Source organism: Eretmochelys imbricata, chromosome 2 (genome assembly GCF_965152235.1).
Source record: "Eretmochelys imbricata isolate rEreImb1 chromosome 2, rEreImb1.hap1, whole genome shotgun sequence".
Classification (NCBI taxonomy): Eukaryota; Metazoa; Chordata; order Testudines; family Cheloniidae; genus Eretmochelys; species Eretmochelys imbricata.
This window is the reverse complement of record NC_135573.1, coordinates 113,268,291-113,283,874: the sequence shown is the minus strand read 5'-3', so window position 1 is coordinate 113,283,874 and position 15,584 is coordinate 113,268,291. Positions and strand designations below refer to the sequence as shown.

Here is a 15,584-nt window from a genome sequence, read left to right as displayed (position 1 = left end):
AAATTAAAATAAGTTGTAAAATCAACTTTGAGCCTAATTTGCCAGTTTTAATTTAAACAAAACTCATTTGTTGCAGCTATAGGAATAGAGCAAAAACTAGGTGTGGCTATTGGATAAATCTAGTTAGAAAGGCTAATCCCATGTTCACATCTGGAATTTTAACAAAGCAGTAATGTATCCTTGTGGTTTTATTTCATTTTATGCTCAGATAGTTTCCTAAATCTTTTTCTACTGGCCAACTCATATCACTTTCACCATTCACAAAAATGTGCACGTTTTGTATTGAATACAATGCCGAATTTATTGACCATGGGAACAACTGAGAAATCTCCATGTTCATTTTTTATTCAGCTAGCCCTGGGTCTTAATAGGGTGGTGGTGGTTAGTTTTTCAAAGGCTTTTCAATTTTATCAATTCCACCTTTCTTGTAATTTACCTTTGTCACAAATGATATTTACATTTCATGGAATATGAAATGAATATGAGACAAAATAAAGAATTAATATGAAAAGATCAACTTGTAAAGGCAAAATTTTAATTAAATTAGGGCTGTCTATTAATTGCACTTAACTCATGCGATTAACTCAAAAATTAATCACGATTAAAAAAAGTAATTGCAATTAATCACAGTTTTAATTGCACTGTTAAATAATAGAATACCAATTGAAATTTATTAAATGTTTTGGATGTTTGTCTACATTTTCATACGTATTATATTCTGTGTAGTAACTGAAATCAAAGTGTATATTATTTTTGCTTACAAATATTTGCACTGTAAAAATGATAAAAAAGATAGTATTTTTCAGTTCACCTCATACAAGTACTGTAGTGCAGTTTCTTTATTGTGAAAGTGCAGCTTACAAATGTAGATTTTTTTTTTATTTGTTACATGACTGCACTCAAAAACAAAACAATGTAAAACTTCAGAGCCTACAAGTCTACTCAGTCCTACTTCTTGTTCAGCCAATCGCTAAGACAAATAAGTTTGTATACATTTAAGGGAGATAATGCTGCCCACTTCTTATTTACAGTGTCACCTGAAAGTGAGAAAAGGCATTTACATGGCACTTTTGTAGGTGGCATTGCAAGTTACTTACATGCCAGATATGCTAAACATTCGTATGCCCCTTCATGCTTCAACCACCATTCCAGAGGACATGCTTCCATGCTGATGACGCTCATTCAAAAAATAAGCGTTAATTCAATTTCTGACTGAACTCCTTTGGGGCAGAATTGTATGTCCCCTCCTCTGTTTTACCCACATTTTGCCATATATTTCGTGTTATAACAGTCTCGGATGATGACCCAGCACATTGCTCATTTTAAGAACACTTTCACTGCAGATTTGACAAAAGGCAAAGAAGGCATCAATGTGAGATTTCTAAAGATAGCTATGGCACTCGACCCAATGTTTAAGAATCTGAAGTGCCTTCCAAAATCTGAGAGGGACGAGGTCTGGAGCTTTCTTTCAGCAGTCTTAAAAGAGCAACACTCCGATGCGGAAATTACAGAACCAGAACCACCAAAAAAGAAAATCAGCCTTCTGATGGTGGCATCTGACTCAGATAATGAAAATGAACATGCATGGGTCCACACTGCTTTGGATCGTTATCGAGCAGAACCCGTCATCAGCATGGACCCATGTCCCCTGGCATGGTGATTGAAACATGAAAGGACATGTGAATCTTTAGCGCATCTGGCACCTAAATAACTTGTGACAACGGTGCCAAGAGAATGCCTTTTCTCGCTTTCAGGTGACATTGTAAACAAGAAGCGGGCAGCATTATCTCCTGCAAATATAAACAAATTGGTTTGTCTGAGCAATTGGCTGAACAAGAAGTAGGACTCAGTGGACTTGCAGGCTCTAAAATTTTACATTGTTTTATTTTTGAATGCAGGGGAGGGGTTTGTACATAATTTGACATTTGTAAGTTCAACTCTCATGATAAAGAGATTGCACTACAGTACTTGTATGAGGTGAATTGAAAAATACTATTTCTTTTGTTTTTTACCGTGCAAATACTTGTAATCAAAAATAAATATAAAGTGAGCACTGTACACTTTGTATTCTGTGTTGTAAATAAATTCAGTATATTTGAAAATGTAGAAAACATCCAAAATATTTAAATAGAATACCATTTATTGAAATATGTGTTATAGTTTAACAATGCAATTAATTGTGCAGTTAATTTTTTTAATAGCTTGACAGCCCTATTAATTATACAGAATAGCGCTGTTTTCAAGTATGAACTGTATCTCCATTAATGGGCTTTGCTGGCAAAACCTTTTCAGTGTAGGCTATCCCTCAGTGTCTCTCCTGCAGGGTCCCCCCCTCAGCAGTTGCTGATCACTCACATGTCCCCATCCTCCCGAGGCAGGTTTTTTGTTTTTTTTTAACAGTTTAGTGTCCTTTGATCTTAGGCCCCAGCCTTGGAAAAATATAAACTTGTTAACCTATGTAGAGGCAGGCAGATAGGTGCATCCCAATCAAGAAGCCAACTGTTCTCTTAATGACCCTTGAAATATGTCCTCCCCCCATATTTTATCTTTAGTAATTGATTAGTTTCCTTCTTGTTCTTTTTTAAAGCCCCTTTTAAAATCAAATCCATGTAGTTAGAATAATATTAATCAAGTAAACTGAGGTACATATAAAAAAGAAAAATACTGATACCTCCACAACTTGCCTACAGTATATCCCCTGCATAGACCAGTGCTAATGATACCTTGTCATTCCATGAATTGGCTAAGAAATCGACATCCTTTGCTTACTTCAACCATTCCCTGTCAGAATCTGGAATGGATACTTGTGTGTTTTTTCTCTGATTTCTTCAAATTTAACTTGAAAAACTTGCCCGTTATGGTTGCGTTTATTTTTGTTTACCTTTTTCATACTGTTTCTATATTGTTTCTTTTCAAAAAATCCTATATTGAGTTAGAGAGAGAGAGAGAGAGAGCATATAAAGCACAAATTAAATGTTGAATAGTGACTCCACCAGCAACTTACATAATTAAGAACATGTTAGCTATAATGATCATTCAGCTCTATGTATATAGGTAACATTTGGCTTTCTGTGTAGAATATCAGCATAGCTGTGTAGTAATTATCTTAGTATTTTGTTGATTAGAAACTCTGCAAGTGCAGACACTATCGCTGTCTTTATTTGTAGTTGGTTATATAATTGAAATAGCTATAAATAAAAAATAGTCTTGTGTCACAGGTAATATCTGAGGTAAACAAAGTAATGCCTTGCTTTGTGGAGCTACTGGGATAGTTATTATCCTTCAGTGTAATGAAAACTAAAGATATTACATAATATACTTACTCATACAATGTAAAAAGATGCCTTCATCAGATGATTCAGCTGGTGATCATTCACCTTCTTTACTTCTGAGTGGTTTGCTTGATAATTACCGTGGGTTTTGGCTGTCCCCACAGATTAGAAGATACTTAATTCTTTGGGTTTGTTTGTTTGTTTGTTTATTTTTCTAACCTAGGGATGCAAGTAGTCATCACCCAAGGATCTATCTATCTTTGTCAGCCTATTTTTGAGCAAGTTTAATAATCAATTCAAATAGTATCAATATAAGATAACATTGTGGAGGTGATTACATTCATAGTGTGGAGGATTGACTTTGACCTGATTTTTCAAACACATATATAATTTATGTATAAGTCCCATTGAGCTATGTGTAGTTCAAAAGCTTGTCTCGTTCACCAACACAAGTTGGGTCCAATAAAAGCATGTCCCTCACCTTGTGTCTTATGCTTAAAGTAACACACAGACGATCGTAAGATTGGAGCCTTTGTGTATTACGTTTAATATATACACAGTTATGGCACTGAATTTTTCACTAATGTGGTATGTATGTTCACTGCTTATGTACATTTAGTCTGAAAATTATAAAGCATGTTGTTTAACATAATCAACCCTCTTTTTTTTAAAAAATTCAAAGCACTTCTTAGAATAAAAATGAATGAGAAGGTTATTTTATTTTCTACCTTTTGTGTTTTATGTTGAATCTTTTTTAAAAATTATTATTTTAATTTTTAAATGACAAATAATAATATAGGACATTGATATTGTTCAAAGTCAACAGTAAGAAAAAGGTTTATGAAAATTTCCCTGAAACAAAACTTTTTTGTCTGATAAGTCACTGATCAAATAGATAATGGCTGGTAGAATACTTTACACCTAAAGAAATAACTTAAACTCAAAAAATTAATACTTAAACATTTATAATAGGTAGTTCCAGCAATTAAACCTTCTCTGAATCTGCCTTCCACTTTTTAGGATCAAAACATATTGTCTCATTTGTAAGAACTTTTTTTTTCATTCCGTGTTGCTGTGTGAAAGATCCACATGGTGAGAGACAACTAACTGTACAGGGGAAAAGGTGAAATTGACAATATACAAAAGTGATGTCCCATTCACAAACTGGAAAAATAGGGGCAATTTTTGTCCCATGTAGTCTTTTAATTACAATAATCATGGATGTTACTTGTAGCACTATTAGGTAAAGCACTTTCAGACAGAAGTTTGACTTTAAATTATTTAATACATGTTCTTATACTGTGCTCATCAATATAGTACGAGCACCTTTCAGTCATGCATTAAACTAACATCTGGCATGCATTAATTGTGCTTTTATCTTCTCCCCAGGGGGAGAAGTATATGCTGTGAAGTGTCTTGTTTTGATAGGGCTTTGTTTGTTTGGGGGTCTGTGTTATGGATCATATATTTTTCTTTTAATATGCATGTTGCTATGTTAGAGAAGACAAGGTTGAAGAAGTGTGTCTTGCACTTGGATGTGCTGAGGTTTGTGATGGAGCAAGTTCATGTAAGAACGAAAGATGTTTGATAACATCATTTTTGTGACTTTTTATTGCTTATTGTCTATTTCACAGGGTTGGATTCTGTGGCAGGAAGGTAGTGGTGGGAGGTTTGGACCAACAAAACAATCTTCAGTACAAGGGATTTATAGCTCTGCCAGGTGCTACACCTACTCGCTCATAGCTTAACTTGCTCCTTTACACGCCTCACCACGTCCAAGTGCAAGACACACTTCTTCAACCTTGCCTTCTCTAACATAGCAACATGCATATTATAAAAAATAACCCCCTCAAATCCCCTCCCCCAAAACAAACACACAATCCTATCAAAACAAGACACTTCACTTCTCCCCCTGGGGAGAGGATAAGAGTACAATTAACATATGCCAGATATTAGTTTAATAGATAATTGGAAGGTGCTTGTGCTATGTTGATGAGCATGGTATAAGAACATATACAGAATAGAATATAAGTGACTTCCAAGGAAAATACCGTATATATCTGAAGATGGCAGTTCTCTCTGTGATACGGTGTAAAGTTTTAGCTGTAGCTTGTGCTGCTCAAGAAAGAATCCGACATGGAACTATCCTTCTGATGCTTGTCAAATAAAGATGGCTTTATTAGAAATCAGGTTATTTTTATAACCTAAATCTGAGATGTAAAATGGTATTTATTGCCTAGGTAGTGATGTTTAATGAAAATGCTGCGTAATGAATACAACTGAAAGTTTCAGTTAACTCACCTGAATCTCTTTGCTGTACTAATGTGTGATTGACTTGATACTTCCAGTTGTAACATCTGGGTATATCTCACAGGTGCTCAAACACTACGTGATGAGGGAATATAAAAGCCTTGGTTGATGGGCAGATGGATGTTATCTTACAAAATTTAGGAGAGAATTCTGAGTATCAAGTAATCCATACTGTATGTAATCATTTTCTAAACTGTGTTTTACAAATGACAGCTGTGGAATTGAATAAAAATGCAGCAGAAATAGTAGTTCACTAGTGAAACACATTTTAAGAGGGTACTGTATCCAGTTCCCTAAAGCGAGAAGAAAATCAGATGTATTTGTTAGCAGGATTATTCTGGTCAAAGCAGTGATCGTGAAATGGTTTTTTGTTTTGTTTTGTTTTACTAGAGTCAAGATAAGTAGGTCTAGAAGGAGCTAAATGTTTTCTCCTGGCAATGATATAAGAGCTGATGCTGCTATTGCCTGCGCAGATTTAAATATAGTTTTTGTACCTTGATATTGGTGGTGTACTTTTACTACAATGTGATTAAAATAAGGAGAGGTACCAGTGAAGAGTAAAAATCTATAAGAGGCCAGTCCTGGGGTGTGTCTTCTCAAGGGGGACCAGGACCCAAGCACTCACCTAAATCTGTGGGTGAGAGGGAAAAACAGCAGAGTTACCAGGACAAAGGCATTCCTTGGAAGTAGTAGAGAATTCCCTTGCTGGTGCCAGAACTGCATGGTAGCTTAGAGACTTAGGTGGAGTCTCCCTGCCCCCAATACCTTTAGAACACTTGTGTGCCAGTGGTGTTATCAGACTGCATTGGACTATTTGATTCTGGGTGTTCTTTTCTGTCTGCCCTTTTTTTTTCTCCAGCTTACTCCTGCCTCTCTCCATTATTGCAAGCTGCAGGTCTTTTACTGCAGTATAGACTTACTCTCTGTTTTTTAATGTGGCTTGGCTAAATATAAATGTATATATCTAGGAACAAAGAATGTAGGCCGTCCTTAGAGGACAGAAGGCACTATCCTGGGAAGCTGAGATTCTGAAAAAGATTTAGGGGTAATTTTGGATAATCAGCTGAACATGATCTCCCATTGTGACACTGTGGTCAAAAGGAGTAATGCAATCCTTGGATACCAAAACAAGGAAATCTCAAGTAGCAGTAAAGAGGTTATTTTACCTCTGTGTTTGATGCTGGTGGGACCGCTGCTGGAATACTGTGTACAGTTCTGGTGTCCACAATTCAAGAAGAATACTGATAAACCATAGAGAGTTCAGAGAAGAGCGGTGAGAATGATTAAAGGATTAGAAAACATGCCTCATAGCAATAGATTCAAGGAGCTCAATCTATTTAGCATAACAGAAAGAAGGTTAAGGTGTGACTTCATCACAGTTTATAAGTATCTAAATGGGGAACAAATATTTGATGATGAGCTATTCAGTCTAGTAGAGAAAGGTATAAGATGATGCAATGGCTGGAAGTTGAAAGTAGAAAAATTCAGACAAATTAAGGTGTACGTTAAGAGTAATTAACTATTGGAACAACTTACTAAGTTCATGGTGGGTATAAATCAAGATTGGATGCTTTTTCTAGAAGATCTGCACTAGGAATTACTTTGGGAAAGTTCTGTGGACTGTTTCTTACAGCAGGTCAGACTAGAATCTATGAAAATGACATTAATAATTTAATGTTATTTAGTAAGTTATTTTTAGTACACCTGATGCTTTTCTAAAGAAAAATAGGGAAGAAGTATTTATAACTTTTGTGCAGAGCTTGGAAAACATATTATGTAATCTAATTCCAGAAACCTTCACAGTAAACCAATTATTCCTGTAATTGAAAAAGCAGAATATATTATTTTATCAGACAGATCCTGAGGCCATGTCTACAGATGGAAAATGTGTTAGCTAGCACATTTTAACTAATTTGATGCTAAATACAACTTAGTTTGTGGTGTTGACAGAAGCAACACGTTACCTAGTAGTGGTTAGTGGTAGGAATCCCGCTTCGGGTAAAATCATACGTAACATCATGTTTCATTAAAATGTGTTAGCTAATACATTTTTAAACACAATGCAGTTTCGCAGTGCAGACAAGAACTAATGGTTGTAAATGTGTAAAAGATACAGTGTGGTGTACAGTTTTGTCATTAAGGGGGCATAATTCCTCTCACGCTTATCTGTCAGATCTGTTTTAGAATGAGTGCCAGGATTACAGCCACTGCCGCAACACAGCTACAATGATGTAACTCTGCTGCTGTCGTACCATGGAGTAGACTCTTTTGACATTGATGGAAGAGGACTTTCCATCAGTGTAGGTAATCTGCTCCTCTGAGAGGCAATAGCTAGCTTGACAGAAGAATCCTTCAGTTGACCTACCTGCGTTTACCCTGGGGTTAGGTTGACCTAAGCATGGTGCTCAGGGCATGGAATTTTTTACAGCCCTGTGCGATGTAGCTAGGCTGACATACGTTTTAGGTGTAGACTAGGCCTTAGAGTATAAAATCCTTGAGGTAGGGTACATATCTTGTTCAATTTTATAAAGAGCTATGAACATTTTGAAGTGTTCTGTACATGATTAGTAAAGGTATCTGTCTGATAAGGATTGCTGCAAACATGTAATAATGAAATTTTTAGTAAATTAGACCCATGCTAATCCATACACCTCAGGTACAAACAAATTTGGAAGCGTCTCATTCTCACTTCTCAGCAAAGATTTAGAAAGAGTGCTGTAGTAAAGTCTTATGAAGTATGAAAATTAAATCTTAAAAATAATTAAAATTGTAATTACGATTTAAAAATTAAACCGCACTTGTCAAATATGTGATGGAAGTAAATTTAGTGATGCACTATTCTTGCTTGTTTGGCCATTCCGTTCACAATTTCAGAATCAGAGGGGTAGCCGTGTTAGTCTGTATCCACAAAAACAAGGAGTCCGGTGGCACCTTAAAGACTAACAGATTTATTTGGGCATAAGCTTTCATGGAGGTTCACTTCTGAAGTGGTTTTTTACCCACAAAAGCCAGTGCCCAGATAAATCTGTTAGTTTTTAAGGTGCCACTGGACTCCTCGTCGTATTTCAGAATGGCTCTGTTATTAGTACAATATTGAAGTTTTTCTAAGTTCAGAATGCTTGAAACTCATCTGTATTGATGCATATATTACAAAGAAATACTTGTATTCAATAAATTACTATAACTATTGCATAGCATGACTTGCAGGAAGTGGAAGAAATTTCGTAGCTGCATACAAAATGTATAGTTGCCTAGTTATTATTTCCATTATCAGCTTCTCATTACTTAGCATAACAGACTGTGCTAGAAGTGGTTAGAAATTTCTGTGGGCACTTGTTATAGTTTATTTGAAAAAAGGAAAACAGAATGCACTTGAGCTGAAAGTACTTTCTTAATAATCCTCCTGAAGATCTAAGTAGAAGGCTTCCATAATATTTACATAATTGATTTTATTCTATATACTATTATTAGACAGAAAATATCATATTGCCTCTGTGTAAATCCATGGTACGTCCACATCTTGAATCCTGAGTGCAGATGTGGTCACCCCATCTCAAAAAAGATATATTGGAATTGGAAAAAAGTTCAGAAAAGGGCAACAAAAATGATTAGCGGTATGGAACGGCTTTCGTATGAAACACTAGAATGCGTTACCTAGGGAGGTGATGGAATCTCCTTCCTTAGAAGTTTTTAAGGTCAGGCTTGACAAAGCCCTGGCTGGGATGATTTAGTTGGGGATTGGTCCTGCTTTGAGCAGGGGCTTGGACTAGATGACCTCCTGAGGTCCCTTCCAATCCCGATATTCTATGATTCTATGGTTATTAATCTAAATGTATGAATTTACTGTAACTAAGTGTAATATACTGAAGTTGTAAATTGTTTGAGATAAAATTGTAGCTCTTAGTGTATTCAAAAATACATTTAGATGGCAAACCTGCTAAATTATCTGAAGAAAGGCAAACATTATGTCTTATGTGTATATGTCAAAATGTTTGGGAAAATGAGGTGGATATCCCACTTACAGTTTTGGTTTGCTAAGTAGCATCTTAGGACTCTCAAAGATTATCTGGTTCACAAATACCAGTCAGGGCTGGAAGAATGTAGACAATGTTCATTCCCAGATTACCTGTGAATCCCAGTGATGTAATATACTTTAAAAGGTGTAGTATAGATGTTAATAAAATATCTTAGTGCTTCAACTGTTAAGTACATGAGAGCATAAGAGTGGCCATGCTGGGTCAGACCGCAGGTCCATCTAGCCCAGTATCCTGTCTTCTGACAGTGGCCAGTGCCAGGTGCCCCAGAGGGAATGAACAGAACAGGTAATTATCAAGCAATCCATTCCCTGTTGCCTATTCCTTGCTTCTGGCAAACAGAGGCTAGGGACACCATCCCTGCCCATCCTGGCTAATAGCCATTGATGGACCTATCCTCCATGAACTTATCTAGTTCTTTTTTGAACCCTGTTAATCTTGGCCTTCACAACATCCTCTGGCGAGGAGTTCCACAAGTTAACTATGCGTTGTGTGAAAAAATACTTCCTTTTGTTTGTTTTAAACATGCTGCCTATTAATTTCATTTGGTGATGCCTAGTTCTTGTGTTATGAGGAATAAATAACACTTCCTTATTTACTTTCTCCACACCAGTCATGATTTTATAGACCTCTATCATATCCCCACTTAGTCGTTGTCTTTTCCAAGCTAAAAAGTCCCAGTCTTATTAATCTCTCCGCATACAGAAGCCGTTCCATACCCCTAATCATTTTTGTTGCCCTTTTCTGAACTTCTTTCCAATTCCAATATATCTTTTTTGAGATGGGGTGACCACATCTGCACTCAGGATTCAAGATGTGGACGTACCATGGATTTACACAGAAGCAATATGATATTTTCTGTCTTACTATCTATCCCTGTCTTAATGATTCCCAACATTCTGTTTGCTTTTTTGACTGCCACTGCACATTGAGTGGACTTTTTCAGAGAACTATCCACAATGATTCCAATGACTCCAACTATCCACAACGACTTTCTTGAGTGGTAACAGCTAATTTAGACCCCATCATTTTATACGTATTGTTGGGATTATGTTTTCCAATGGGCATCCCTTTGCATTTATCAACATTGAATTTCCTCTCCCATTTTGTTGCCCAGTCACCCAGTTTTGAGAGATCCTTTTGTAGCTCTTCACAATCTGCCTGGGACTTAACTATCTTGAGTAGTTTTTAAGTAATTAAAGAAGAACAGTAAAATAAGATTGTCAGAGGGGTTGTATTTCGCTCTCCCATGAAAGCAGTCATGAAAGGGGTGTATAAAACTGCACATTTGATGCTTCATATTTTATATTTTTTTAGTAATTGTCTTTGACAGGCCTTTTCCCAGGGGATTTTTTTTTTTAAAAAAAGAGTACATTTCAGTTATGTCCAGCTCTGAGAAGATACAAGTGTATAAAGTCTGCATTGTATAAAGTCAGTCAGCATGACTAGATATGTGAACAACTCCTTAATGCTGCCTCTTGCAATGGATTCATCATTGGGGGTCTGATGGTGCAAGCTGCTGACAAACCTTAACTCTCATTTGAAGGAGACACTCAGCACCTCACAGGATCAGGCCCACTATACAAATTACTACATGTTGGTTTGGTTTTGAGACCATCTTTTATATGTAATGTACTTAATTTTTGCATATCTACAAGCGTCTAATATGTACGATATATGCTTCCAAATTGCTGTTTTCTGGTTTGCTAATGTTAATGGTAAGCAACTAATCACAACTAAATAACCAATTTTAAATAAGACTTTCTGCTGCAGGCTGTGGGTCACATCCTGCTCCTACTGAAGTCAATGACAAAAACCCATTGACCTAAGGAGGAGTTCACCCACAGGACTACAGTTGTAGACTTTTTTGGCTGTTTAATTAGATATAAATTTGGGGGGGGTCAGTCCTTTAAATATGCACGAGCTGTCCCATTGCATTGTCTGGGACTGTTTACAGGAGTGATGTTATCACAAGTGTAAATGTTTGAAAGATTGGGCCTCTATGCGCGTAGTGAATATAAATCATCTCTCTTGTTAATTTTGAGACTTAAAAGTACAAGATAGAATAACTCGGACAGCACTTACTCTCCAAACCCACAAAAGAGTATTTATATTATAGTTCTCTTCCTTGAATTTTTTTCAGATTTTTTTTTTTAAATATTGAAAAATAACTGCAGGCTGTTACGTCAGTTATTTACAAATAGTGCCAATGAGCCAAACCCTAACAAGTCTTTATGGTGTGTTATTGTTTTGTCTCTCAGATATTAGGAAAGACAGTAAGAAGGCAGAGTCTATCATGGGAAAAGTTCACTAGGGGATATATTATGGTGGACCCTTACATAGCCTCACACTGGGTAGTGGGAGGAGGTAAGGCCAGCCAGCTCCTGTTCTCCTGAGAGTACACTAGCTACCACCAAGATGCTCCCCACCAGGAACAGCTTACCTGAAAGAGGGTGGAGAGTATGCAGAGCTAAGGTTTCATTCCTCCAGTGTGCAAATTAGGAGATCTAAGTATACTACACCCTTTAAATGCACTTCACCAGTACAGCCAGAGAGCTTCAGAGATTCCCCTGCAGCAGTGCAGTTCTGCATTACCACCAACTCTGGGCTGTCCAATGGGACTTGGGCTCCTAAATCACTTAGGTGCTTTTGAAAAATTTGCTTTGTATCTAAATGCTATAACCTGAACTCAGGTCTTGGTAGGAAAGTAAAACCTGAACTGGTTCATATCTTCAGTCACTTTGTTTTTAAAAGTGTTTGCATAGGAATGTCAAAGTTTACCCGTGTGTGTGTGTGCTGTTTCATATTTGGGGATATTAAATTTAAAAAACAAACTCACTCCCTAAGATGTTATATGCATCTTTAAGATTGACTTAGAATGCATGGAAAAGATACTACATCCCAGATGGAGAAAAACTGAGATTAACTTCCACAGTAGTATGTCTTATTTAAGATGAGACTGAGGTATAGTTATACCGAGAGCTGAAGTCTTTGAACTTGATTGGGTTCATGCGATCTTCCTTGGGAAGAGATCTGTGTGCAGATTCCCTGCTTCCTTGTGGAGTACAGGCTCAGTTACTTCTACAGCAGCATTCCCCACCACTACCTCTTTTCCCACAGAGCACGTGGAGGACTGTTTGGAGGACCATAGGTCTGTACGTGGGGAAGTTGGGCAGGGGAATTTGTGTCTTCCTCCACCTGCACATCCACCAGAGTTCAGTACAAAAAGAAATACATCTCAAGGTTGTATTCGTTTCCCACTACTCCCCATCCCTGCTTGCGCACACACATGGTGAGGTGTCATGGTACAGATGCCCACTGCAGAAGCCTTGCCACTGTGGCTCCATTGGATCCCTTGGTAGGGGTGGATTGCTGGGAGCACAGGTTCTCTGCACAGATGGACCTCCTGCTGGTCCGTGAGTTATGTAGGACAGTTCCATAGTTGGATAAACCATACACACTTGATGGAACAATTTCCATCCCTTTGCCTTGTCCTTGGGCTTTACCATGGGGAAGCGCAGTTGGGCCTTTTGATTCTACCCACATCAGTATTTACGGAAAAACAAATACTGTTTGTGATTTATATTACCATAATTCTTAATGCTGTAATAACATTGTAACGTTTTAACAGCACTTGATGTTTTCTAAGATGAGTTAAAAAATGTGTATGTCAGTAATTCATATTAATACCTATTTTATGTAGTCCATTGGGCTACATGAGTTACTGCAGATAATGTGAACATGTTGTGATTTACTTATCAACTGCATATTCCATAACAATGCTTTTATTCCTTTACTACTTATTTTGTGTATGCTAATGTATCAGTAGCAATTTAGTAAATGTAGGTGCTAATACAACACAGTAAGATTTTACTTGCCAGTATTACTGTAATGTATTGTATGACTTACACAATATTTATTTACATGTAAATCATATATTGCCCATAAATGTAAATGAGATTATCCAACAAAGTAGTTAGCATATTAACACAAGCAGATATTTTCAAGAAATGACTTTTTTACAACTTTATTTTATATTTTAATATGATGTATTTTTTTCTTAAACAGACAAAATTGAAGAAGCACAAAAAGAACTTAATGAGACAGAAGACCAGCAGAAAGGTAAAAAAGCAAAAACAATGTATGGCAAAACTGATCAAAGCCTTTTGTAGTCTGTGGAAAGTCTCCCTTTGATTTTGCTGGGCTTAGGGATAAGCCAATAGAATGCATGACTGTAGAGCAAATGCTGTGCTAACAAACACAGTCTTGCTAACAAACACTTGCTTAAATTTAACCACTTGAGTCGTCCCACTGACTTTGGCTGCTGAGGTGAATAAAGTTAGGTCTGTACTGACATTTCAGCTCATACTAGAGGTTAATTGATTATTAATAACTATCTTCGGTCTTTGATGATCAACCTGTGATTGGGTTATATGGATTATGAGAGGACACTTATCAGTTATTTTAACATACAGATGACTTCTGACAGATGAAATCTGTGTAGCAGAGATGCGTGGTGACTAGTGGTAGTGGTCATATAAGGTTGGCTGACAGCAGTAGCGTAGGAGATTGGTGCTTTGTGGCAAATGTTAAAGTCATTCTTTTCCTCCTTGATAGTATGTTTGAAGTGTTATCTGACATGTTGCAGATGGTGGACAGTTTGGTGAATCTTTGATGTTGCCTGGAACAGAGTTGCTTATTTTTTTTATAAGAGTTTCATAATTTTTTACAGATCATAGTTTCAGACTTTACTGATAGCCCATCCTCAAAACAGAGATTACATTTCCCGACATCATAGAGGTGGTGTTGTATCCTAACTAAGTTTGCAAAGGACAGGGTCAATCAGTGGAAGAAATAAAAACTTTTAGTATGAAGAGAAGCAACCAAAGGGTCCTTTTAGGAAAAGTTGGATGCAAGCTTTTGTTGTTCTGCATCGTCAGGGCATTGACATTTCACCTAATATTTGTAAAGGGTGAATAAAACAAAAATAAATGATTAAATGATAAAATCATCAGGCTTAAAGCTGCTGTGCTATATTTGAGTATCCTTTGCAAATTTAGAGACTCTTCCATTTCCTCAAATCAGACTCGATACTAAACTTTAACCACTTCTGGCACATTCTTACTTAGTAGATCCTAGATCCCTGTGTATCTTCAGATCAGATTATAACTGCTTATTTAAGTGATAAAACCAGATATTTTTTATTATTGTCAATCTTGCAGTCTAAAACCAGTACAGCTCTGGGAGAGTAGGCTAGGCATAATCAACCAAAATGTTAACTATGTTCAGGACCATGCATGCAGCCGGCATAGTTGAAATTATGTGCCTGGTTACACCTGGGCAGCCCCATTGAAGGCAATAGGGTTGCCAAGGTATAACAGAGAGTACAATTTGAAGATGATGTGGTTACAGAGGTTCAAGTGATGACAACATTTGGCCTTCAAAATCTACTATTGGTAATGACTTGACTTTCAGCTCTTAGGCCAAGTTTATGAGACTGGCAGTTACAGAATTTAATATGGAAATAATTGAGACAATAAGTGGAGTACCATCTGTTACCATTTTTAATGAAGTCTCTTTACAGAGTAGAAATGCACTTTTTCTCTTAGAAAAATTATTTATTTTATGTTTTGTTTGTATGTTGTACTTGGTGAACCAGTTGCTAGTATGAGCTAGATTCTGATGGATATCATTTGAAGAAGCAATCAAATTGTTAAGGATATTGAAAGACTGAAAAGAATATTTGTATAAAATTGAAAAAGTAATTTAAAATACGGACACTTTAATATAATGTTGATGAAACAAAGTAAAATATACACAAATTCACCTAAAGTATATGCGTTTCTTTCCTTCGTTCAGTTCTTTTGTATCTTTAAATTACCAAATGGTCTTTTCAGTTTAGAGATTCTTTAGATAAGTGTCTTTCCTATTTAAAATAAACAGGGTAATAAATTCCACAAACTTACAA

At 36.5% G+C, this 15,584-nt stretch overlaps 1 protein-coding gene across 3 annotated transcripts in view; it reads left to right on the top strand.

Annotated features, from left to right (window-relative positions):
- The window catches only part of HIVEP1 (HIVEP zinc finger 1), a 180,897-nt gene that overhangs the window by 95,880 nt on the left and 69,433 nt on the right, over positions 1–15,584 (top strand). For all 3 annotated transcript variants that reach the window (XM_077810643.1, XM_077810644.1, XM_077810642.1), the window contains one exon: positions 13,685–13,738. In XM_077810643.1, the coding sequence (XP_077666769.1) occupies positions 13,685–13,738 (54 nt within the window). The remainder of the gene's footprint in view (positions 1–13,684; positions 13,739–15,584) is intronic.